General features: G+C 49.4%; 1 protein-coding gene across 11 annotated transcripts in view; it reads left to right on the top strand.

The window, feature by feature from the left end:
• Nucleotides 1-26,331, top strand: part of ASCC2 (activating signal cointegrator 1 complex subunit 2) — a 41,015-nt gene that overhangs the window by 3,891 nt on the left and 10,793 nt on the right. The window contains exons 2-15 of one of the 11 annotated variants that reach the window (XM_046024981.1): nucleotides 352-449; nucleotides 5,524-5,682; nucleotides 6,053-6,223; nucleotides 7,969-8,098; nucleotides 12,782-12,849; nucleotides 13,921-14,031; nucleotides 15,072-15,184; nucleotides 19,702-19,776; nucleotides 20,187-20,294; nucleotides 20,435-20,572; nucleotides 20,727-20,801; nucleotides 22,215-22,395; nucleotides 23,992-24,206; nucleotides 25,098-25,217. In XM_046024981.1, coding sequence (XP_045880937.1) covers nucleotides 369-449; nucleotides 5,524-5,682; nucleotides 6,053-6,223; nucleotides 7,969-8,098; nucleotides 12,782-12,849; nucleotides 13,921-14,031; nucleotides 15,072-15,184; nucleotides 19,702-19,776; nucleotides 20,187-20,294; nucleotides 20,435-20,572; nucleotides 20,727-20,801; nucleotides 22,215-22,395; nucleotides 23,992-24,206; nucleotides 25,098-25,217 — 1,745 coding nt within the window. In that variant the 5' untranslated portion in view covers nucleotides 352-368. The remainder of the gene's footprint in view (nucleotides 1-351; nucleotides 450-5,523; nucleotides 5,683-6,052; nucleotides 6,224-7,968; nucleotides 8,099-12,781; nucleotides 12,850-13,920; nucleotides 14,032-15,071; nucleotides 15,185-19,701; nucleotides 19,777-20,186; nucleotides 20,295-20,434; nucleotides 20,573-20,726; nucleotides 20,802-22,214; nucleotides 22,396-23,991; nucleotides 24,207-25,097; nucleotides 25,218-26,331) is intronic. The other 10 variants (XM_046024982.1, XM_046024991.1, XM_046024986.1 and 7 more) reach the window with 10 other exon arrangements.

Genomic DNA, 26,331 nt, shown 5'->3' with positions numbered 1-26,331 from the left:
GACCAGGCATTGTCTTCACAGAGCTCACAGGCCAAGGAGGGCACAGAGCCAGAGCCATAATAAAAATAACCTAGGTCCGCTTAGCCAGTACTTCACAAAGATGGCGGGAGTATTTCAGGAGTCACTTGGTGAGTGTTTTCCTCCTCAGCTGAGAGCTCTTGCTTTAGGCAGAAAAGTCAGCACCATCTGGACTAGTAGGTGCAGGCACCAGGCCTTCAAGGCTCAAGTCAGGAGCCTCCTGAGGCCACAGGGTGAAGCTTCTCTCTTGGCTCTGGGATCAGTTCCAGGGCAGGCCCCTGCCACCAGGAGCCTATGTGTCTGCTCTCTTCTTCCCATCCATATTCCTTTCAGGAGGGTCACGCAGCACAATGCCAGCTCTGCCCTTGGACCAACTTCAGATCACCCACACGGACCTGAAGACAGGAAAACTGAGGACTTCCCCAGCGCTGGTGAGCCGGGACCTTGAGGCCGTTCAGCCTGATACTGTCATTCTTGCAATTTCAGAAGCAAAAAGCAAATTCCTCCTTTATCTGTTCCAAGAATGACCCGAGGGCCACAGTCAGCAATTCAGTAGCTGAGGCACTACTAGGTCCTCCCAGACCCAGTGCAGAAGTTTCCTTTCTGAGAGCAGCAGCTTGAATTTGAGTCCTATTTTCCATGTTGCCACCCCACACCTTGCCGCCAAAGCATTGCATTTTGAATCAGAGCCTGATGGCAGTTGTGGCTCAACCTGAGCTGGCCTAGAAAAGGATCCAGCCTAAAGCCGGGTTTGGGGATTTGACCCTGCGGGAAGCGTTCAGGTTTCAGGTAGGCCTTGTTTCAGAGCTATCTCACCTGCTATCCACACTTCGGGGGGAACACCAGTTTCAGAGGTCAGGCTGTCTTTTATCATACCGGGCCATGAAGCGCCACCTGCCACATACCAACTCTGCAGGGCTTGGGAGACTGAAAAACAAGGAGGCTGTGAGCGTGCTGATTACCAGTGCAGAGTGAGATTAGGGCTGCAGAGAGGTGCCAGACTGCTGAAGGAGACAGACGTGGGGACCGGAGTCCCCACACCCACTTACTGTTTTCCCAAGAATATGAGCTTACTTGAGCAAGGTGGGAGGAAGTATTTTCTAGGGGGGCTTGAGTAAAGTCGTGGGAAACAAGAGCTTGGTGTTGGGTTTCCTGCTCTCTGGATGGCTTCTTATTACTTCCTAACTCCTCTCTGATAATAGGACTTAATGTTTATAGAGCACTTGCTCTGGGCCAAATCTTTCTAAACACTTCACCTGGATTATCTCTTTTAAGCCCCGTGAGTAGGTATTTTGATTGTCCCCACTTTACAGATGAGGAAACTGAAAGTTCAAGGTCACAGAACTAGGAAATTAAGGGAGCAGGGATGGGAAGCCAGCTAGACTGACTCTGGATCTCATACCCTTAACCTTTCTGCTATAAAGCCTGCTGTTTCTTTTTTATAACCTTTTTATGTGAAAATCCAGATCTGTTCTGCTCAGCATGGTAGCCACCTAGTGCAGTCATCATTCGCCACAAATAGGGGTTACACACTTGAGATGTAGACAGTTTGAGGAGCTACATTTTATATTTAATTTTAGTTAATTTGAATTAAAATAGTCCATGTGGTGAGTGCCTACTGCATTTGCCAGCACAAATAGGGAACAGTTCCAATAACACAGAAACTCTGATTTTCCACCTCAGTCCTTCCCTGTGTACTTAATACCCGGGTTGCTAGGCTGTGGGCTCCACGAGAACAGGATCCTGGTCCCTTTTCTTCATTCTGGTTTCCCGGGTACCAGGTGCTTTTCTTTCAGGAAACATTCAGTAAATGAGTCAAGGACTCCAGCCAGCCCTTGTGCCAGATCCTGGAGCTACAGAGAAAAAAGACATGGTTCCTGCCTTTGAGGAGTCTATGAGAAGACCAGCAGTGAAGAGAAAAGCAGACCAGTAGTTTCTCTACGGTGTGATCAAGGTGGTGTTAGAAGTGGCTGCTTGAATGCAGAGCCCAGGCCACTGATCCAGACTGAATGGGGTGTGTGGGGCAGGGATGCCTTGGAGCTGGTGGGAGGGCATGTGCAGCTAGGGAAGGCTTCATGAAGGAGGGGAGGGATCCTGGACTGGGTATTGAAGGGGGAATAACCAGTAGCCATGAGAGCAATGGGAGAAGGATGAACCTGGCAGGAGGACCCAAGTATACCATCCCGAAGTCCTGAGAGCCCAACTCCTACCCAACCACCACTCCCTTGGGGTGGAAGCAGTATCACTGAGTCAAGGAGCACAAGCTTTGTGTTAAGTCTCACACATATTTAACCACATAACCAGAACACTGTAAGCGCTCAGTGACAGTGATGGTAGCATTGACAGTGGCAGAAAGTTCGAATGGGAAATAGGGTGGGAAGAAGATGAGCTGAGGGAGAGAGCTGCCTGATGAAGGAGTGGTCTTGTGGAGGAGATCTGTACTCACTCTATATTTGTCTTGTTAGTCCCAACTTAAGACAAGGAGATCTCTAGCCAAGGGACAGCCACCACGTTGCCTTTGCAGGGTGATAGGTGAGCTAATGTTTATTGAGTAGCTACTGTGCACACAGCTCACAATTAGTGCTATTGAAAACCCAAAAGGAATAAAGTCTTGAGCCACAATGAGTGAATGAGCTCTTGGGGAAGACAAGACTCATGTAAGTGGAACATGGAACAGGCAGAGAACAGGGTGAAATGGTTTCTTATCGAGATCGGCAGAACAGAAGTTTGATGGGCAGAGAATGTCCAGAAAGCTTCACAGAGCAAGTAGGACTTGAGCCAAGATCGAAGGGTAGAAGATACAGCTGGGCCTGCCCTGACATCTCCCACAGCTTCTGCTACCTACAAAATTAAGCCCCTACTCTTGATTTTGGCATTCAAGGTCCTTCAGAGAACTCGGTGGGATCTGGTCCTTCTTTACCCGCATTGATGCTTTGTCCAGCCAGCAAATGTAGATGGAGAGTCTGTTCCATGCCAGACACTGGTCCAGGGACTTGGAATGCTGTGGTGAGCAAGGCCCAGATTGCTTCTGCAGACCTATAGGCTAGGAGGGGAGACAGAGAAGGCAGGCCCTTCCTTTTCATATAACTTGATGGGGGCATGATTGAAAGACAGTCCAACTGCACATACTGAAAGTATACAATTTGGCTGGTGTTGACATTAGTATGCACCCAGGGTACTGTCATCATAGTCAAGGTAATGAACATTTCTACCCCTCCCAGAAAGGTTCCTTGTGCTCTTCAGTGACCAAACCTTTCTTCTGTCCCCATGGACAGCACCCACTGATCTGAAAGTACTTTTGATGCAGTTCAACAGTTGCCGTGGTTGGGGGAGCCCAAGTGCACACCCCGCCTGGTCAGGGTTGGGAGCTGGGAAGACTTCCTGGAGTAGGTGAGGTCAGCGCTGGGATCAGAAGGCCAAGCAGCACCAGGAGAGCACGTGGGTACTGTGAGTCATTGAGTAGGTCTGCAGCGTAAGCTTTGGTTTAAATCCTGCCTCAGTGGCCTCCTTAGCCCTGTGACCTTAGCAAAATTCCTGCCCCTTACTGATTGTTTCCTCCTCTGTAAAATGGGGAGAATACTATCTCCCTTTTAAATAGTTATCAATGAAAAAGAAATAGCCTGTGGGGCATTCGCACTCAGCAGCTGGCACAGAGCAGGTCTTGTCAAGTGGCGGCCTTTATTTTCACCATTCCAGTGTTCTCTCCCTCCACATCTGTTTCCCACCACCCAGTGCAATCCTGGCCCCTTTTTTTGATTCTCAGCCCATTTTTATGCCTCCATAATGTACTGTTTCTTCCATCAAAAAACAATCCTTCTCATTTCCCAAGGCCCAGCTTAGATGCTGCTTGCTCTGGGAAGTTCTCCTTTGTCCTCTGGGTGCAGATAATCACCTTTGCCTCCCCGCCCTCCACGGTCCCTCTGCCAGGTTTGGGCTGTCACTTTCTCTGTTTTGTGCCCACTTGCTGGCTTCGATGTGCATCTCCTCTCTGGAGCATAGGCTCCGTGAGCATGCTGATGTTTTCTTCATGTGCCTTGCCATACCTGACCCAACGGTGTGCCAGTAAATGTTTGTAGGAATGCAAGGACGGTAGAATCTTGGGTCGGGGGTGTCTATCTGTCTGTCTGTCAGAGGAGTAGGGGGTGATGAGTAGCCCTGACTGAGAAGTAACCTAAGAAATGAGGTGTCAACAGAAAGACGAGGGGAGGAGCTCGGAAACCAAGGAGATAATTTAGGTCCAAGAGAGTAGTTTTGAACTTGTTTCAATCGGCAGGAGTCCCTTTTTCAAAAAGCTTGTCCCTGGAAGCCCACTGTATAAATTCTGATTTCCACGGGGGCGGGGTCCTGAAGACCCACCTGATAGGGACCCCCCTGAGGAATCCTTGTGGAACCCAAAGACTCCACAGTTTGAAAACTCTCATCAGGCAGTAGTGAGGCATAGGGTGTTCTCGAGGAAACCGACCAATCCATCATGATTTTCCTGTCCCCCTGGACTGACAGACCTGGAAGTAGGTGAATTGTGGTTGATAACCACTGAGACCTTGCCTGGCCTTCCTCCTCTTTCCACTTCCCCTGGAGAAAGCAGCCCTTATGTAGTCAGAGAAGAAAACTGAGCTCATCATCTCTTCTTAATGGTGAACAAAGTAAAGTTTGTTCATGGCGAAGTAAGGGTTAGGACAGAGAACTTGTGATTCTAAGCTGAGACCTGCAATTACTTGATTAGCATTCTTTTCTTTAAAAGAAAAAAGTTACCAAGTTTTTTTTTTCCCCGAATCTAAGAAGGATATAGCATGATACATACAGTATGGTACTATTTATATAAGAAAGTGGAAAACAGATCTAACATACCTTCTATGGGTATAGTTTTCCCATAAAAGCCTAGAAAAGGTTTGCAAGGACACTCACCTGATGCTGAGTTGTCCCTCCTGGGAGGATGTGGGGACTAGGAGTGTGGTCCCGGGAATCTTACCTTCTCTACAGGGTTGTAAGTTTTGAAAGAAAAGATGTGCATCCCTTCCTTGTAGAATTACAAAATAACTTAAAAAATAATACGTGTATGTGTTTTTTAAACTGGAAAATGTATTCCAGTCATAATATAGTCATAATTCCCCCCCACCAAAGATAACCACTATTAGCTTTGGTATGTTGAGCCCCCCACCCCACGGGGGCCGGGTTTTGTTTTTTTTTTTAATCTGTGTTAAAAATATATACTTCTTTAAAAATCAACTGGTTTTATTAAATAGGTTTATATTCCTGCTTTCTCTTGCCTTGACCTTTCCCCATGGCATTAAAATATCCTCCAAAACACATGGTTTTTAATGCCTGCCTAGTGTTCCCTGGGTGCAACCAAGCCCCCTTTGTTAAAGACACTTGGTTCTTTATGCTTAAAAACTCCTTGGAGGGTCACCGGTTGGAGCAGCCAAGTGTTGTCATTGCTGTGGGTTGGCAAATGGGCCCTCGCTGACTAACCTCTGCCACGTTAACACGTGGTTTTTGGATCCGTAGCACCCCGAGCAGAAGGCAGACCGGTATTTTGTGTTATACAAACCGCCCCCTAAAGACAACATTCCCGCCCTAGTGGAGGAGTACCTGGAACGCGCCACCTTCGTAGCCAATGACCTCGACTGGCTCCTGGCCTTGCCTCACGATAAATTCTGGTGCCAGGTAACATTCTATCAAAATTAACACTAAGACAAAGCACATGACATGCCGTTGGTTGGTTGCTGTTGTTGTTTTTCTCCCCCCTAGGAGATGCTTTTTTCCCTACTTCTTACACTGGATCCTTAACAGCAAATTGTGGTTTGGATTGCTCTGTCTTGTATCACAATCTTAACGATGTTTATGCAACGCCTTTCCACGTGTCATTTTTAGAAACTTGTGTTTAGCCCTCTGCTCATTCATACCTCCTTAGTCCCTCGGGTTGGAGTATTTGCCTTAGGCCAGGGCTGGTAGGCCCGTGAGCCCCTGTGCAGTCCACCCACAAGCCCTTGCACCTCAGTGACAAATCCTTGCTCTGATCTATTGTCTGGCACAGGTTATCTTCGATGAAACCCTGCAGAAGTGCCTGGACTCCTATCTGCGCTATGTCCCCCGAAAGTTCGATGAGTGGGTGGCCCCGGCCCCTGAGGTTGTTGACATGCAGAAACGCCTCCATCGAAGTGTTTTCCTCACTTTCCTCCGCATGTCCACTCACAAGGAATCCAAAGTAAGCCCCGGCCTCACGACAGGGTGCCGCCCAACACCCAGCACCCCTGTGCCAGACTCTCCCGCCCCTGGGAAGGAAGGCTCTGGAAGGCTCTGGAAGTATCGAGTTTCCTCTTCGTCTCCTCTCCACCTTCATTCCCACCTTTGGGGAAGAAATCTGTGGCCACCCCCCTTATCTGTGAATTCACTGGGTCTGCGTTATATCCAGTGTTTTCATCAATGGGAGCTGAGGGCCCTTTGCCAGTTGACGTGTGACTGTGCCATTTTTCATGCGTCAGAGGGTGAAAACATTGATTCTGATTTGTTAAAGGAACTTTTATGTGCTCTTTAAAAACCTTTACTTTTCTCCCCCCAGTTTTAAAAATAACACGCTCTCTAAACAACTCAAACATTGCAGAAATATTTTGTAGGTAGTGAAAGTCACCAGAAAATCCCTTTCCCCAAATATAACCACTGTTATGGTGCATGTTCTTTTTTTTTTTTTTTCTTCCATTTTATTTATTTTTTCAGCGTAACAGTATTCATTCTTTTTGCACAACACCCAGTGCTCCATGCAAAACGTGCCCTCCCCATTACCCACCACCTGTTCCCCCAACCTCCCACCCCTGACCCTTCAAAACCCTCAGGTTGTTTTTCAGAGTCCATAGTCTCTTATGGTTCGATGGTGCGTGTTCTTTCAGGGAGTTATTTTCCTTTCAATATACTTGTGTGTGTTTGAGTCCATATTTATTTTTACAATAAGATCTTGCTTTTTTTTTTCCCCAAAAAACCTTTTGTAGTATGGAAACTTTCAAATATATGCAAAGGCATAATGAACCCCATGTACCTACCTACCACCCAGCTTCAACAATTACCAGTATTTTGCCACTTTTATTTTCTTTCTTCCCCTGAGGGTTTTTTTTTTTTTTTTCCTGGAATGTTTTTTTTTGTTGTTGTTGTTTGGTTTTTTTTGAAGGAGAGAGAGAGAGAGTTTGAGAGTGCAGGGGCAGGGTGGGGGAAGGGCAGAGGGAGAGAGAGAATCTTAAGCAGATTCTACACCCAGCACAGAGCCTAACACAGGGCTCAATCTCACCACGCTGAGATCATGATCTGAGCCAAAATCAACAGAAGATGCTTAACTGACTGAGCCACCTCGGCACCCCTTTCCTGGAGTATTTTATTTATTTATTTATTTTAAAGATTTTATTTATTTGACAGAGAGAGAGAGATCACAGGTAGACAGAGAGGCAGGCAGAGAGAGGGGGGGAAGCAGGCTCCCCGCTGAGCAGAGAGCCCGACTCGGGGCTCGATCCCAAGACCCTGGGACCATCACCTGAGCCGGAGGCAGAGGCTTTAACCCACTGAGCCACCCAGGCACCCCTCCTGGAGTATTTTAAAGAAATTCCAAACATCACAGTAATTTATCCATAAATATTTTATTTTCTTTTAGTAAGCTCTACGCCCCATGTGGGGCTTGAACTCAAGACCCCAAGATCAAGAGTTGCATGCTCTACTGTCTGAGCCAGCCAGGCACCCCAACCCATAAATATTTTAGAATGAATGCCCAACTGACTATTTTTAATAGCATGTTTTTGCCTCTTTTTACATTAAAACGAAGAATAGCTGTTGCTTCAGGTCAATATATGAGGTTCAGACATGCCCGCAGTATGGATGGACCTTCATTTTGTTCCTTGTGAGCTTGCTATTACTTTACCAAGTGTGTGCTTTTGGAAGGTCTCTCATCCTCTCTCTCTGCACTGTTCTTAGGATCACTTCATTTCTCCCTCTGCATTTGGAGAAATCCTCTACAATAACTTCTTGTTTGACATCCCAAAGATCCTGGACCTCTGCGTGCTCTTTGGAAAAGGCAACTCGCCTTTGCTCCAGAAGATGATAGGTATGTAGGGCACAGGGCCTGGAGGGCTGCACAGAGCTGGCCCCCACAGGCCAAACTAGAGCACCTAGATGAGCGCAGGGGAATTCAGAACTGCAGTGGCAAATGGGGTTTGGACCTGACTTTGTAGGTATGTGTGTTACAACTCCAAAAGACACAACTAGGTGCCCATGGGGGAGCAGAGACAACACTGGACCCCACGGTCCCTCAAGGGTCTTAGTATTAGGCCACGTGTCAAACTGTTGAAGGAGTGGGGAGGTTTGCTTCAGCAGTGACAGTAAGAACAGCAGTGATCGCTAACCTTTAGGTGAGAACTCACTGGGGGCCTGGCACTCTGCCGAGCTCCTTGTATGTGATCTTAATTGATTCTCACGGCAGTCCTGGGATGTGGCTCTGTAATCATCCCTCTTTACAGACAAGGAAACTGGGGTTAAAATGTAAGGGACTTGCCCGAGAGCCCATGACTGATAAGTGACCAAGCTGGGATTTATGTCACAGAGGCCTGACTCTCCAGCTCTTCCTCTTTGTCACTCCCTGCCTCTGGGATAATGGGGCTGCCTCAGAAGTCTCATGATTTGCATTGTTGCTGAGATCAGTTGGAGACCGAGTTCAGAGAGGACTCTTTTGGGTTGAGAAAGGAATGACTTCAGCAGTTGGATCCCATCATGAGGGAGTGGGCTGGAGGGGTCAGTCAAAGACTGAAGCTTGGTTGGGATGCTGCAGAGGGAACAACACCCTAGCATTGGGCGGGACACAGAGACAGGACACCACTGTTAGTTCTCCTCACCCTGAGATTATAGGACATAGTCTTCCCAGATGCCCAATTTCAAAGCTAACTTGTCCCTTGAAATGGTTTCTTTCCTTCCTCCTAATGAAAAAGGTAATAATAAAGGTAATACAGGTTAGTTTAGAAAGTTTGGGGAGAATATAATGTGTAAAGAAGCAGGAAAGCAATTACCAAATTGCAGCACCCATAGACAATCATTGAGTGATTATTTCCTTCCAGTCTTTTCTCTGTGTGTTTTTGAAAAACATGTCAGAGCATAACATATATGAAATTTCACATCCAGCCTTTTCATTGATATGGTGTCTGGTTTCTCATTCAAATCTAATTGTTCCCTGATCATCAGTTCAATTCTTTTACTTTCCCAGAGAAAAACTCTTCATAATGTTACTATAGACAGAGGGCATGGAGTGAGTGAGCAAACCAGGCACAAGAGATAGTTAGAGAAACAGTTATTAGGCTAGTGGTTAGAGTGGAGCATTCTGGGAGGGCAGCAGCAGAGCATTCTGGGAGGGCAACAACAGGAGATGGGGAAGGGGAAGCTGGGGCCGGATTGGGGAGGACTCTACGCCAGCCGTTAGCACTCAGGGAACAGTATCGCTTGGTGGTTCAGAAGGCAGGCTCTGCCCAGTTCACACCCCAACCCTCTTCCTGGCTGTGTCACTTTGTCCAAATCAGTCAACCCCTTGAGCCTCAGTTTTCACATCTGAAAAATGGGAAGACTAATGCTCTACCTACCTGATAGGATGGTCGTGAGGATTAGCACAGTGCCTGACTCGTTATAAGCACTGGGTTACTGTGAGCTCTTACTGGAATGAGGTCATGGGAGCTGTGGAGAGGAGCTGTCTGATGTTATAGTTAATTTGGCAGCGTGCCAGTGGGAAGGGTGGTGACAGGAGACCAAGGAGGAGGCCAGTACTTCAGCACAGGTTTGAAGGTGAGAGCCTGGGTTGGCTGAAGAGGACATCCTGGAGGTAGAATAAAGCAGGGTTTAGGGAGGTGAGCTAGAGGGAGACATCAACAATTCTAGAAAAAACTGGTGTCAGGTGCAGGAAAAGGGCCTTTCGGGTCGGGGTGGGGGGTGCGTGTTGCAACTGGAGGCATGGTGTTAGATCTATGGGGTGTGAGACGCTGTGCAGATTCAGGGGGAAAGGATTTCTGCCCGTAGTTCCAGGTGGGCAAGGGTGGGTGAGAAAGCTCCTAAATTTTTGAGTCACTGACTTCTTTGAGAATCAGATGAAAGTTTGTCCCTAGAAGAACATACCCCCTTATAAATTTTGAAGTGTCATAGAATGTTTTTGTCCCGCAGATTGAGAACCCTTAATTGACTAAGGTGTCTAAGGACACCCCTTTAAGAGGCCTATGTTTTGTCCCGCAGATTGAGAACCCTTAATTGACTCATTTAGGAGAGTCTTTTCTTTGGCTCTTAGAGGGTGGTTCATGGAAAAGAAGGCAGACCAGGCATCAGGAGCCCCTTCGTTGTGTGTGTGCATGGGGTGTGTGTGTGTTGGTGTGGAGGAGGGGCCTGGAGACACAGTGCACACATGCGCCCCCGCCACACACAAATACTGCAGCTGTCTTTCCAGCCCTTGAGCGGAAGGCACAACAAGGGCCAGCCTCAACTCTCTCTACCACAGAAGCTCTTGAGCCAAGCAAATCAACTGTAGTAAGAGTGTTGACAAGGGAGAGAAGGAGGGAACAAGGGGACTGGCCGATTGTCCTTTGGGCAGAAGCCCAGTCCTTACCTGGCACCCTCCCACCCCCCTTGACCTTCCTGCACAAACACACCTTACTTTTTTTTTTAACCTCAAGATTGGTGTTCTGAATCAGGAAGTGTGATTTTGAAAGCAGGGCCTTCCAGTTAGACTCTTGGAGGCACTTTGTGAAAGCAGGAGTACGTCAGGCCTTGGCCCCATCGAGGACTACACTGATCTCTTTGGCAATCCCTTCCCTTCACCCTGGGTTTCTGAACTGCTTTAGTCTGAGAAGGATGCCGTGTTGTCCCTTACTTCTTAATTGTTTCTTTAAGAGATCACAAGTCAGATCTTCACCATCACTGGATCAGATAAAGGAGAGGAAAGGGTCAGTTGTGAAATGTTATCTGTTTTGATGCTTGTAAAACATCCCTGTTACTCAGACATAAGTACTAGAAGGATTATGAAAGAGTGCCCTACCCCAGGTCAGGTGGTTAGGGCACAGTGGGGTCTACCGTTTGGTACTGGGGGGGAGACCGGCTCCTGAAGCCTGAGTCAGGAGGCACGCCTGGAGGAGGTGACACTGGCCTTATGGTGGACTCAAATCTGGGAGGTCACTCCAGGCAAGGAGAGGGGACAGGGCTTGTTCTCTGAGGTTGAGGAGGTACAAGAGAGAATGCAGCCCAGGAAATGGAGAGGGGGTGCATGGAGGTGCTTTCTGGGCCAGATCTCACATGGCCCTCTATGCTCCGGTCGGGAGTTCAGACTTGACCTTGAGGATGCCATTGGCTGGGAGGGTTTTATGAGAAAGAACAGAAGTTGGTGGGGAGACAGCTCAGTCCCTGCTTGCTGTCAAGAGTAGGAGGCGGCCAGAGATGGTCAGGGAGTACCTTCACAGGTTGAGGGATTAGCACCCTTCTGAAGGTGGGATACCCTGAGTGAGCTCGTGCTTGGAAAACTCCGCTTTGTGGAGTCAAGGAATGAAGGGGCATCCAAGAAATTGTTTACAGAAATTCCAGCTGCTTCCTCACCCAGTCCCATCTGGCCTTTGATCCCATGGATTTTCAAATCTTCAAGGATGGGGCAAGGACTTCCCTTGGTTTTCATTAAGGAAACCAAGGACAAACATGTCCAAAGACAAAGGATGCCTAGAATTCAGCACAGCCTGATAGCCAGCCTTAGCCATTAGGATTGTGGTGGGCTGAAGAACCCTGGCCTCTTCTTAAGGGTGTTGGTATTTTGCATCAGCATGTCTCCTGGCTAGCTATGATTTTCCCTCCTTCCCTTGCCATTTGGGCAGCCGGAACACTCAGTCTCTGTTCCAGTTACCATATGCTCTAACCTACACGCTCACAGCAGCAGCAGCGCTCGGAGGTAGTAAACATTTGGAAAGGAGCCTTTGTTTTATAGGAACAACTGCAAATGCGTGGTAAACCTGTCTCTAGGTCCCTCCCAGGCCTCTCCCCCTTGGAGGAGGGTAGGTTAATATGGCTATTGTATTCAAAAGCAGAGGGCAAGAGAATTTCCAGACAAATTTCTCCCTAGAGTCTCCTCACATTATTAGAGGCGTGGCCTGGCAAGAGTCCTAGATTGTAGCATCCAGGTTTCTTGAGCGAAGAGATCATATCTCCTGATTCTCCTGGATGACTAACTCCCACTTCCAAAGCCAATGCTATCATCCAAGGCATGGTGCCCAAGTATGATCACTCCCTGGGAACGTCAGCATGAGCTGGTTTGACCAGGGCAGGCCTTTTTTTTTTTCCCCTCTTCCTTTTTTTTTTTTTAAATTAGAGAGCGAGAGAGAATGCAAGCAGGGGCAGAAGCAGAGGGAGAAGCAGACTCCCCACTGGGCGGGGAGCCTGATACAGAGCTCAATCCCAGGGCCCCGGGATCATGACCTGAGCCGAAGGCAGACACTTAACCGACTGAGCCACCCAGTTGCTCCCAGGGTAGGCCTTTGATGTAATTCGCTAGGCAGAGGTGCTTAAAAGGTTAAATTGTACTGAGTAAAGTCCTCCCTCGTGCTGGTGAAGTTTCTAGGTTGGGCCAAAGCTCTGTGCCAGCAGGGCCTGGGGCCAGGACTGCTCTAGTGCAGACAGGCTTAAGAAAGGGGAGAAATGTCACAGAACATGCTGGCAACCATTTGTAATGTGTCCTCCCCTCCCCGGCCCTCTTTTCCCAATCCCTACCTTTCTTTTCTCTTTTCAGGAAACATCTTTACCCAGCAGCCCAGTTACTATAATGACCTGGATGAAACCATGCCCACCATCCTTCAGGTACCAGTTCTCATCCCTGCCCAGATCCCCTCCCCAACCCGATGGCATGGCCCTGGACTTTCTTAGAATAGTGTGGAGAAATGTTTACTCCCCACCCTTCTCTAGCCCCATCTCCAAACAGTCTCTGGGTCTTGTGCCTCAGTACCCCCTTTCAAATTCACCCTTTTCCCCACTTGAACAGAACTGGAATCTAAGGGCTGTCTAGCACTCATACAAAAAGCTTAAATTGTGTGCTATTTACCAAAAGCCACAAGCCTCTAAGGACACCCCTTTAAGAGGCCTATGTTGCTCAAATAAGTGTTTTAAAATTCTATAGAACTGTTTTAGAATATAATAATATTCATTGTAGAAAATTTGGAAAATATAAACAACCAATAAAAAACAAGAAGAGGAAGATTAACCCATCATCCCACCAAGAGACTCTACTATTCATGATAACATTTAGGGTAGTTACGTGCTAGCTTCCTTATAGATGGTACAATGAATTCAAGACTTACGTGATTTTACGATGGGCTCTGTTTTCTTCACACTGTTGATTTATTTGTTTTTAATTTCAATATAGTTCCATAAATTGCCGTCTCCAGAGGATCCAAAACATATATTGTTGAAAGTGTATCTTAAATGTTCATTACCATACACTTGCCCAGTATATTCATTCAGATAATTTCTGTAGGATTCTGGGGGCTTTTCATACATGTTGTCTTTTTTTTTTAGTTTTACTTAATAAAATAAATTTTTTTTATTTGAGCCCCCATCATGGGACTTGAACTCACAACTCCAAGATCAAGATCCATAAGCTCTTCTGAACTGAGCCAGCCAGGTGCCCCTTTACATTTTGTGTTTTTAATCCTCCCCACAATCCTGTAAGAAGAATAACCCCCCTCATCCCGATTTTATAGTTTCCACTCTAACCCTGTGTCCTGGTGTGCTCTCAGCTGGTTTCTTGGAAACACTGGCCCATACTCGAAAGATTCCAAGGCAGCTTCCAGATCGCCCATCCCTGACTGCAGGCCAGGGGTCCTAGCTGCTGGTTCGACAGGATGTAGGAGGACCCCTTCTTGTGTTTCACAGGTTTTCAGCAATATCCTCCAGCACTGTGGTTTGCAAGGGGACGGGGTCAGCACCACACCCCAGAAACTCGAGGAGAGGGGCCGGTTGACCCCCAGCGACATGCCTCTCCTGGTGAGGTTGCCCTTCAGCCCATCCTGTTTTTGGCCAGCAGAGGACCCCACAGCTCCTTCCCCTGCTCGTGACCCTTTTCCCCAACTCCAGAAGCAGCTAGTCCCATCACACAGGCTTAGAGCATTTTAGCAGGCTTTGTATTTTTCTCTGGGAGCTTCTTTATGGGGCAGTGGAAAGAACAGGGAACTGGAGTTCTGAGAGGGAGGTTCAGTCTTCACGTAGCTCAGCACAATGAGCTCATTTGTGTTATTCATTGAGCCCTGTGTTGGGTCCACAAATTTGTACTGAGGAGGCTCCAGCAGGTGCTGAGCCTTCAGGGTAAAGCAGCAGGGCAGAAGCAGGCATGGGACTTGCAGTCTAAGCCAGAGGTAAATAAGGAACACAGACCTGTGTCAGGCCTTATGCTAAACACTGGCGATCGAGGAGGAAAGAGGCAGCCATTGGCTGCCCTCTTGGAACTCACAACCTCGTGGAAAAATGGGCATTAAACAGGTCAGAAGGAGGCACACCAAGTTCTGTGGGAACAAGTCATTTTACCTGCCTAAACCTCAGTTTCCTAATCTGTACGATAGAGATCCGAACAGCAACAGCTGCTCAGCCTGCCTTTCAGAGTGGTCAAGAGACTCCGGAACGCATGTTAAGAATGTACTCCGTGTATGGACTTGATATTCTTGTCCTAATTGGGACGTACCTTCTGTGTAGGACCACGGGCATTGTCTTCAGGTCCTTCAGCCTAGAAGAGAGAACTATATTATGCTAGAACTAGAAATAACCCCAGATCATTGGGTGGGTGCGCGTCAGAGCTAAGGTAGCAAGACCTGAGGTAGGAAGATTGAATAACTGGTCCAGATCGTGCTGCTAGAGATGGACCAGCCAGTCTTCACACAGACCTCCAGTGATCTCTCCCCCTCCCGCCTCCCTGCCCGCCCAAGGCAGCTGCCTGTTGGCTCCCACTGGTTTTGTCAACTTTGTCTCATACCCACCACAGAGCTGTGTATGGGGGTGGAGGAAAATAATGCAGTGTTTTCTTTTGGCAACAGGAATTAAAAGACATTGTTCTCTACCTTTGTGATACCTGCACAACGCTCTGGGCCTTTCTGGATATCTTCCCCTTGGCTTGCCAAACCTTCCAGAAACACGACTTCTGTTACAGGTACAGCGGTAATTCCAACTCCTCAAGTAGATGTGCTAGTTGACATCCTCATTCAGCAGATATTTACTGGGTACTTGTAGTGAAGAAGACAGGTAAGGCTCCTGCTTGTGTGGAACCTGCATTTTATCTTTTTTTCTCTTAAGATTTTTAAAATTTATTTGAGAGAGAGAGCAAGAACAAGCACGAGCAGGGGGTAGGAGCAGACGGAGAGGGAGAAGCAGACTCTTTGCTGAGCAGGGAGCCTGATGCAGGGCTTGATCACAAGACCCTATGATCATGACCTGAGCAGAAGGTACACGCTTAGCGACTGAGCCACCCAGGTGCCATGGAACCTGCATTTTAGAAGCATTCCCCCCCCTTTTTTTTTTTTTAAGATTTTATTATTTATTTGACAGAGCAAGAGACACAAGCAGGCAGAGCAGCAGAGGGAGAGGGAGAAGCAGGCTCCCCACTGAGCAGGGAGCCTGATGCAGGGCTCGATCCCAGGACCCTGGGATCATGACCTGAGCCGAAGGCAGTTGCTTAACCAACTGAGCCACCCAGGCACCCCAAACATTCCCATTTGGCTAAGAACTAGATAAGGGAGAAAAAAACCCAAGTTCAGTTCCTTGGTTTCAAAGCCCCTCTCATGGGCAGGCACAAAGGAGTAACAGATCATAAGAAGTGGTCTGAGGAGGGTGTCTGGGGGGCTTAGATGGTTAAGTGTCTGCCTTTGGCTTAAGTCATGATCCCAGGGTCCTGGGATCGAGTCCCCGCATTGGGCACCGTGCTCAGCGGGGAGCCTGCTTCTCCCTCTCTCTCTGCCTGCTGCTCCTGCTGCTTGTGCTCTCTCTCGCTCTTTCTCTCTCCCTGTCAAATAAATAAATAAAATCTTAAAAAAAAAAAACAGGTCCGAGGACTTCAGCATCTGGTCTCGAGCAGAGCACACTCAAAGAAACAAGCAGATAAGCTCACATGTGGGGCCGGCTGCTGTGGCCATATTATGAAGCACTCTGGGAACACAGAGGAGGGAGGCAAAATTCTGTCTGGTGAAGTAAGAGGTTTCATGATGGCCTTTAAGTGAGAATGGACAGGAACCTTCCAGACAGAAGGATTACTCCCGCAGGCAGAGCGAGGGTAAGAAACCCCAGAGGGTGTCCAGGGAGAGCCAGGGAGTAGAGTGGGATGAGGCAGGGCCCAGAGCAGCAGGAAAAGGAGCAGCTAACCAGAGACACTCTGGAGAGGTTGGTAAAAGCTGGATTGTGACAATCCCTGACGTCGCTGGCAGGGAGTGGGGCCTCTGTTCTATACGCAATAGGGAGCCACTGGGAGCTTTTATCCAAAGGAGTTATAGAAAGATCCTGCCAGGATGAGGAAAGATATAGGGAGGGAGACCCTCCTTGTACTTTTAGCATCACAGGCATCTGTCTGTTCCATGTACAGTGGAAAGGGGTATGCAGGCCTGGGCTGGTAACCTGCATGTTGCCTGGGAACGATGTGGGAGTAGTGCTGGCCTTGGCTGTCACTCTTGCCAGACATCTCCCCACCATTTACAGGAGCTCCTGGGAGCTGCCCAACTCTCTGCACTCAGCCACCAGTCCATTCAGTTGTTTTACTCACCCATTCAACAAAACTTGTGTCTAGCGCTGACCTGTGTCAGAGAGGGCAGCTGGTGTTCTGACCCCTCCTGCGTCCCCTCAGCTAGAGAAGGTCGCACATGAGGACTAATCAGCCTCCCAGAGGATATTAGGATAAAGCACCAGTCGGCACTCCACCTGAAGAAAGGGGTTAGAATAGGCCTGTAGCCATCCCACCCACTTTTTTAAAAAGATTTAATTTATTTATTTGACAGAGACACAGCGAGGGAGGGAACACAAGCAGGGGGAGTAGAAGAGGGAGAAGCAAGCTTCCTGCTGAGCAGGAAGACCTGATGCGGGGTTTGATCCCTGGACCCTGGGATCATGACCTAAGCCAAAGGCAGAGGCTTAACAACTGCACCACCCAGGTGCTCTGCCATCCCCTTTTTGCAAAGGTATCTTTTCTCATGGTTAAAGTGGCAAATGCTCATAGGAAATTTGGAAAATCTCCAAAGGTAAAAAATTAAAATCACTATGAGGGATCATGCTATTTTTAGGATTTTGTATCTTCACTTACCATAGGCATTTTCTTTTCTTTTCTTTTAAGTAAACTACCCCTAGTATGGGGTTCAAACTCACGACCCCACGATCAAGAATCCCATGTTCTACCAACTGAGCTAGCCAGGTGCCCCCATAGGCATTTTCCTGTTTTGTTAAAGCATCTTCCCAAACATGGTAACAGATTGCTTTTGAAAGGGTCTTTGGAAACAGAGGGTAATTTTTGGAAGAACTGACTTTCCTGCAAGGGACAGTGAAGGCCAGGGAGCGGCTCCACCCATGTCAGAGTAAGGAGGGAGGAAGAAAGGAAAACAGGGTTGACTACAAGTGACACTGCCTTTGACCCACAAACAGCTCCGCACTGGCCCAGCGTGTTCTCACTGTGTCGGAAGCCAGGAACGCCCGCTGAGCAAACGCAGCCATCTCAGTGCCCGCAACTTTCTGGAAGGGTCTACAGCCACCAAACAGCTCTGTGGCTAATCCTCTCAGAACAACCTCCTTCCTCCCAGACATCCTCAAGTATATCTGAGTAACTCTTTGTCACGTAATTTTATGAAAAAATAATACATTCACGTGGCTCAAAACTTAAAATATATAATGAGGGGCACCTGGCTCAGTCCGTAGAGCATGCAACTCTTGATCTGTAGGTCATGAGTTCAAGCCCCACATTTGGCGTAGAGCTTACTTAAAATAAATAAAACCAATAATAATGAAAGTAAAATGTATATATGCATACATAAAACGCAGTCTACCTCCTCCCCTTCCCCAGTCCCGTTCTCACACACCACCATTGTTGTTAGGGTTTTTTGGTGGTGTTTTCCAGAGATACACATAATACATATCTCCCCCCTCATCCTTTCATTTATTTATTTTTTTAAGATTTTATTTATTTTATGGAGCGCACAAGCAGGGGTGGGGGCAGAGGGAGAGAGAGAATCTTGAGACTTCCTGCTGGGTGCAGAGCCCAATGTGGGACTCGACCCCACGCTCCTGTGAATGAGACCTGAGCTGAAACCAAGAGTCAGATGCTTAACCGACTGAGTCACCCAGGTGCCCACCCCCACCCCCTGCCTTTTAAATTAACTGCTGACCTATTATGAGTACTATATGTACTGTTTGCATTTTATTTAATTAAATAATTTATTTGTTCAGTGATAGAAGTTTCTTTCTCACAGTTCTAGAGGCTGGATACATTTTATTTTTCAAATTAATGTGTGTCAGTACACAAAGCAACCTCCATCTTTGGTGCAGCTGGATAGAATTCCATTGTACCCTATGGAACGCCAGATCCCATAGATGGACCTTCAGATTTTTTTCAGTTGTTTGCTATTCCAGAAAAATGTTACAAAGAATAGCTGCACATACATCATTTTGTACCTTTGCAAGTACATCTGAGGAATATATTCCTAGAAGTAGAATCACAAGAACAGATGGTTTGTGTATTTTAAATTCTCCTAGATCTCGCCAAATGGCCCCCCAAAGGGGTTGTTCCAGTTTACCCTCCCACCAGCCATGTATCCTGGCAACACCTGAATCTGCTTGGGCCAGACTGCCCCCTCTGTCTTTTTCTGGGTGCCATGCCGTGGGCCTAGAAACCCTGCCTCTTTGGGCCCAGTTACCCTTTGCTGCGTACGGGACTACACTAGCGTAGAAGCTGCCAGAATCCAGCCAGTGGGTAGTGAAGTGTTTGCAGAGTACCTGCTGCAAATTCAGCAGCGGTCCTAGGCCCTGAGGCTACAGTTCTGGCTTTGGGAAGCCTAAGATATTCAGAGGAAGAATTTGACCACAGAAGAGAGGCAGCTACATTTTAAGTTGTAAGGGTAACATATGATGGGTGCTTGGCACCTAGTTCCAGGAAGGAGTTATCACATTGGTGAGCATCACCAGGAAGCATGTGGCTGGGGCAGAGAGTTGGAATCTGAGTTGGGAAAAGGGTTGGTGTGATGTTGCTGAGGTGAGAAGCAAGGTTGGCTGCTCCATGCCAGCTATGCATGGTACCAGAGAGAGCTGTTAAGAGTTTGATGTCATGGGAGGTAGGGAGCTCTGGCAGGTTTGAGCAAGCAAAAAGAGTGACCTCCTTTGTTTCGCAAACCTCAGTAGTTCTGAGTAGCTCTCTCGTTGCTCTGTGAGAAAGAGCCTGTCTGGGCCTCAGTTTCCCAGGTGAAAGGGGACAGGAGCTACAGGTCACTTCTCACGTGGCTCTTCGTGGACCAGCCACAGTGGGGCCCAATCTGGGGTAAGCTTGGGGGAAGAGCCAGGCAGGTTCCAGGAGCAAACTGCTGTGGCGACAACTCGGGAGCAAGAAATGGGCCTTTCCCCTTCCCATGGGTTGCTGTTGATTTTCCTGATGAAGTGTGGTATTTAGGAATTAACCCCACCCTCTCCCCATGTGTGCCTTCCCAGACTAGCTTCCTTTTATGAAATCGCAATTCCTGAACTGGAGTCCGCAATGAAGAAGAGGAGGCTTGAAGACAGCAAGTGAGCAGGGGACAAAACTAAGTGCCTTGTCGTCAGGGAAAGAGAGGCCCTGCTTTCCCCGGGCTCCAGCGTCCCCATCTCTAAGAACGAGGGGGTAGCCGCATGGAGTGTCCCTGCCTAGCAGCCTCCCAGCCCCAGCATCCTAGGCTTTTCCCCTCCGCTGCTGCTCCAACCTCTTAGTAATTGGTGGGCTGGTTTCCCACCCACTGTTTACAGAGAAGCAGCCGGGGAATCCACTGGCCTCTTGGGGCCTGTAGCCTTTTGCCAACTGCTATCCACAGCGAATTGTGACTCGTTCTTAGCCCTGGGGAGGGACACCTGCAACTGTTGAGAATAAGCTCCCTCCGGGCCTTTTTAATCTCCTTAATCTCTATTTTTTTTTCCTTCCCTCTCTTCTCTGGCCTTCAAAGGCTGCTAGGGGACCTGTGGCAGAGGCTGTCCCATTCTAGGAAGAAGCTGCTGGAGATTTTTCACATCCTCATAAACCAGATCTGCCTTCTTCCTGTCCTGGAAAGCAGGTGAGCCCTTGGGAGCAGCTGCCTAGGTGGCTAGGCCACCAGAGGTGTCCCCCTTACTTCCTCTGCCCCCTTCCTGGTTGAGCGGAGATGGGAAAAAGAGACCCGTGCCTCTTTCCTCTAACTGGCCTGAGGCCTTGCAGAAGAGCAGGGAGGGAAGTTCCAGATCATTTGCATCAAGCGAGCTCATCTGCCCTGCTATCCTGTTCCAGCTGTGACAACATTCAGGGCTTCATTGAAGAGTTTCTTCAGATCTTCAGCTCCTTGCTGCAGGAGAAGAGGTGAGTGCGGCCGAGCTGAGACCGGTCGGCACGAGGCCTTACATACTACAGCCTCTGCCAAATGCTTATCCTGGTCTGAGGTTGTTGGTTGGGCAGCAGAACAGCGCCCCTGTTGCCCCAGCCTTGTCCCTTCTGTCTGCTCCCTGGCCAGCAGATTTCTCCGGGACTACGACGCACTCTTCCCTGTGGCCGATGATGTCAGCTTGCTCCAGCAGGCCTCCGCAGCCTTGTATCCTTCTCCCACAGCCTCTGGGACAGGACCTGGCCTGACCAAGTTGGAGATGGGCTGCGAGGACCCCGGGGAGCAGAGGGAGTTTTAGCTCCAGAACCCATGGATCGGCCAGCTACAACCCACGGGTCCCCAGAGCGCCTGCCAATGTCCCAGCCCCTGTCTCTGGAGGAGATGACTACTCTGGTCCTCAGAGCTGGGTGGGGTCAGAGGCCTGCGTTCTGCATGTTTACTGAGTGTCTGGGCCTGTGTGACCAACATGGACTCAGCCCTGCTCTCACAGACCTCATAGCAGGAGGGGAGACAGACAAGGAAACAAGGAAGCTCAGAGTAAGGTTTTGAGACAGAAGTGCTGTCCAAGCTGAGAACAGCAGAAGAGAATAGAGGAGACCAAGACCAGGGCCAGTAGATGGAGGACAGAGAGGCCCTTCTGAGGAGCCCTGAGACATTTTGTGTGGCTTGGGGGTGTAGGGGCCAGGGGGGCCAGGGTCTAGCAGGAAGAAACTGACATGGTAGGTGAGCAGACCTGCATGGCTCCAGAATGACTCTCACTGAGTTTGGACTCTGTCCTACAAGCACTGGAGTGTCATGGAAAGGTGTGAAACGGGGAGGAACAGGGTTGGTTTTATACTTTGGAAAAGCTCTGTCTGGCACAGGGAAGAGAACAGACTTGCCTGGGACCTCTATGAGGCCCAGGGGTGAGGATGCTGTGGCTGGCATCCAGGTGTGGCCAGTGGGGGTGCGGTTTAGAAGGGGTGGGAGGACATCTAAGGCAACACCCAGATGTCGGGCTTGGCAGTGCTGGAGTGGTAGAGAGTGAGGAAGGACAGGGAGGAGGGCCTGTGGGCCATGTTGGAGACTGGGTTAGGTGGCTCAGGCTCGCCTCAGGGATACCCCCTAGGCCCCCAGCCTTTTTTTTTTTTTTTTAAGATTTTATTTATTTATTTGACAGATCACAAGCAGGCAGAGCAGCAGGCAGAGAGAGAGGGAGAAGCAGGCTCCCTGCTGAGCAGAGCGCCAGGCCCCCAGCCTTTGTAGGAAGCCCTCAGCTAGTTGGACAGGAAGCAGGGTACAGGACCCCCATCAGGCCCTCCTAGGGGTCAGTGCAGAGGAGGAGCTGCTGGCTCTCCCAGATGTCACATCCCAGGGTGCTTTTGGCCCTGTCTTCATCCAGACCTGCTTTCTGCTGAGTGTCAGGCACTGGGTTTTAAGGCCAGGGTGGTCGTGGCCTGCCCTGCTTCCCCATGCAGCCCGGGTGCCCATGATGCCCACTGGGTACAGCTCATATAGCCCCTAACACAAGTCAAAGGGTCAGGTGCCGGAAAGGCATTGAGAAACTATGCTGCCTCAGAGCAAGGGAGGCAGCGAACGCCCCCACTCCCAAGAGAGAAGCGCCTTAACCCATGTCAACAGGGACGAAACGCGGACTGCCTACATCCTCCAGGCCGTTGAGGGTGCTTGGGAAGGGGTGGACCGACAGAAAGCCACAGATGCTAAAGACCCCCCAGCGGCTGAGGATCCTAATGGGGTCATTGCGCTGGGAGAGCCCATCGGGGGACCGTCCTCACGTCCGGAAAACTCAGAGGAAGACGAGGTGTGTGTCTGCAGCGGCGTTTTCACCGCCTTCCCCTGCCCTTTCCGGGAAATCTCTCCCCCTACTGTTTCTGCTCCCAGAGAAAAGGGTTTCTTTTGGAATTGACAGCCTCGAGCTGCCTTTGGAGAGTCCTGCAAGTTGCTTCAGCTGCCAAAACCCCAGTTTCTCCCCTCTAAAATGAAGTGCTGGAGCTTTGGGGAATCCTTCCTGGAGCGCTCCTCTGAGCAGATTGCCGCGGCGCTACTTTGGCTGCAGTAGAGAGCGGCGCCTGGTCTCACTGCTTGGCCAGCCTGGATTCCCCGCCGGGGCACTGCACGGCTCCACTGAACGAGTTTCAAAGCCCCCAATCTAGCACTTTCTCTCCAGACTTTCCCAGAATTCGCCCAGTCTACAGCTGTACAGATGGGACACTGAGCCCAGGACTCTTCCCTGCGTGTTGGGAGGCTGCGCGATGTGGGGATCAAGGCCACCCGGTCTCTGGGGTCCGGCAGCTCAGGGGTGTACCCGGCTCCTGCCACTCACCAGCCGTGTGGCCATCACTCACCTCTAGCCTCTGTTCCCCATCTATAAGTGAGGACGGTCACCATCCCTGCCTCCTCGAGTTTGTGGGGATTCCCAGAGGGGTTGTGTGGAGCGCCCCAAACCCAGCCAGCCCTCTGTGCTCTGTTAACAGATGCCATTCTCCTTCCAGTTAGACTCAGGCCCGTGACTGCCACAGGGCCTTGGAAAATGACAGTCCTCGCCACCTTTCCCACATTTGGGCTTCTTAGCAGAGATATGGATGATTTTTTTTTTTAAGATTTTATTTATTTATTTGACAGACAGAGATCACAAGTAGGCAGAGAGGCAGGCAGAGGGGGAGGAGAAAGCAGGCCCCCCGCCGAGCACAGAGCCTGACACAGAGCTCGATCCCAGAACCCTGAGACCATGACCCGAGCCAAAGGCAGAGGCTCAACCCACTGAGCCACCCAGGTGCCCCTGACATGGATGATTCTTATTTTTGTTTGTTTGATTTACGAATTTCCTTAAATGAAAAGCCTAACTGAATTCAGTCACATGGAGCAGGATATGAACTGAATCCCACTTCTTAAAAGGAATATAATCAAAGGGGAGCAGCTCCCCATGGTCCAGGGCTGGTGATTGCCATTCCTCTCCAGTGCTGTTCCTCTCCATCAACTTGTTAGAGCTGGCTAAGGACGAGTAGAGGCCACAGCCATTTACATAGTGTCTAGTTTTCTCCATGCACTGTGCTCGGTGCCTTGGGTGAATGATTCTTTCTGAGCCATCTGAGACAACCCCATGAGGTGTGTGGTAGTAGGCCTATTTTATATGGAAGGAGCTCAGGTTCAGAGAGGGGAAGTGCCCTGCCGAAAGTCACACAGCCAGAAGTAGCTCTGCCAGAACTCTCCTTTTCCCAGGGGAGGAAATGAAGACTTGAGAGGCCTAAGTCACTTGGCTGAGATCCTTGGCCCAGGTGTGGCAGAGCCAAGACTCACACCAGGTCCCCCGATTCCTGATCCTGTGCTTTTTAGGGCCTGTGGCCCTCTCACCCACCTGGCCCAGTCTTCCCCGCCTTCACTCCAGCTTTCTCCACAGTGCATGGGGGCAGCGGCTGCCCTGGGCCCTCCTGTGGGTGGTGTGGAATTGGACTCGCTCATCTCCCAAGTGAAGGACCTGCTGCCAGACCTCGGTGAGGGCTTCATTCTGGCCTGCCTGGAACACTATGGCTATGACCCGGAGCAGGTGATCAACAATTTCCTGGAGGAGCGGCTGGCCCCGGCCCTCAGCCAGCTGGACCGCAGCCTAGACAGGTGGGAGAGAGATGTGGGAGGTGGCTCCCGGTGCCCAGGCTGTGGCATGGCCCCAGCTGGAGGCACTCTGGGGGCCTTGTCTGGGCCCCTTCTTGGCTTCTCTGCTTCCCCCTCCTGTGCCAGAACTCAGCCGTCTGTCTCTTGCCCATGGTAGCGTTTACCAGCCATGTAAATGATGGCCTCCTCTGCAAAACCTCAAAACTTTAGGTCCCTGGGGGGGTTGTCATGTGCCCCTTGCAGGGCGGAGAGTGTGCACAGCGGCACCTCACTGGAGGACCGATGTGGCATGTGACAAAGGGGTTGCTGAGCCTTTCAGAGTGCTGAAGTTTCTGGCCTACCCCTGTCATTGTCACCTTTCCAGTCAGTTCCCAAGGGAGGATGGCCAGTGCTTCTCACTTTCCTCACACCTCCCTTTCAGAGTTTAGCCCACTGCTTCTTGGTAGGCCCACACGGCCGCAGTGATGGGTACACAAATGGGTGTTTCTCCAATGAACAAATTACGTTTTTTGAATGAATGAACTTAGCTCCGTCTCTGGATACGTTCCTTAGCCACTTTGTGCCCGTTTTACAGAGGAGGGCACTGAGGCACAGAAGGGTTGAGTGTTCTTAGGGACCCATCTTGTCACATTATTGCAAGTGTTTGGTGAGGGAGGAAACTTTGAAGAAAATCCATGTGACTAGCCCATGGGACTGAGGGGGAGCCTTGAGTGAGGGATGGCTGTGTCCCCAGGGAGTGGTCAGACGGAGCAGGGTTTTAGATCGTGTCTCGTGTGGCTGTTGAAGGGGAGTGGAGAATCTGATGGAGGTAACGTGGTGGGTGTCCATAAGGTATAAGGTAGGTATCAGCTTACCAATCAGTCCCCCTTAAATTGATTTCTGGGTTACTTCCAGGCAAGTGAAGCCAGACCCGACTCCCCTGCTGACATCTCGTCACAACGTCTTCCAGAATGACGAGTTTGACGTGTTCAGCAGAGACTCAGTGGACCTGAGCCGGGTGCACAAGGGCAGGAGGTGAGTACAATGGGCGGGAGAGGTGCCAGGCTCCCCTACTCTGTATGTGCAGTGAAAAAATCAAAAGACAGTAAGGGCTCTGTCCTTATGGAACTGGCCCGAGTTTCAGTTTAGGGTCCGCCTGAGCAGTCCAGGATCTCTGTACTCCCAGCAGGCAGGGCCAGCTTCTACACTTGATCTTAGCCAAAAGGCCGAGAAGCGATAGGGCCAGCTTTTCTAATGGTTACGTGTTAAGCTCTGACTCTGCACGGGGTGGTTTTTAAATGAATCCCCTTGTGGATAGCAAAAGGCCAGAGGAACCTAAGCTGTCCTCCTCCTCCCTTCTTATATCTTTGGATGTGTCAACTGTCAAATCTCTGGACAATAGAGCCGAGCGGTACTTCTAGAAGCCGCCCCTCCACGTGATTTTCTCCATTCTGTGACAAAATGAGAAAATTAAGGGCCTATACTAAGTGAGTTTTTCAGAGGGTGAACGCATTCTATTTTAAGGCCTTTCTACTTATTTTTAGTGTATGTCCTTTCTACTTTTTTGGCATTGAAAAAACCCATTTATGATTTATTCATTCATTCAACAAATATTTGCCTGGTGCTTACGGCATACTAGGCCCTGGATTTATTAGGTGCTGGAGATGTAAGTGGGCAGTGAAACAGACATGGCCCCTGGCCCTGTGGAGTTTGCACTAATCAATTGTTCAAACAAGCAGAGTAACATTGCAGATCTAACAGGCACTATAAGGTGAAGGTGTACAGACTTCCGAGCTTCCGGTAAGGGATTTGATCTGGGTAGGAAGGCTCCTCTGAGGAAATGGGACCAAGAGCAGAAGGATGAGGAGGGGTCAAAGGGTCAATTCTGAAAAGAGCAGGCAAGGAGAAACTTTCTGGGCAGAGTAAACAACAGGGATGGTGACCCCGAGATCGTGGGGAGCATGGTGATGGTCCGTGAGCTGACACATTTTATGCTTTGGAAAGAGGACCTGGCTTTGGAGTAGAGGCCCATTGGAGGGACCACAAGTCAGTAGTGATGATGGTTCAATAGAAAAGGCAAAGTAAGACATTGACAACACTGTGCTAGCCCCCAGGGTTCCTTTAAATGGTATTGGTTCATGAAATCTGG

This window comes from Meles meles, chromosome 12 (genome assembly GCF_922984935.1).
Source record: "Meles meles chromosome 12, mMelMel3.1 paternal haplotype, whole genome shotgun sequence".
NCBI classification, from domain to species: Eukaryota; Metazoa; Chordata; class Mammalia; order Carnivora; family Mustelidae; genus Meles; species Meles meles.
Note: the sequence above shows the minus strand (reverse complement) of the source record. Positions and strands in the feature narration are given on the sequence as shown.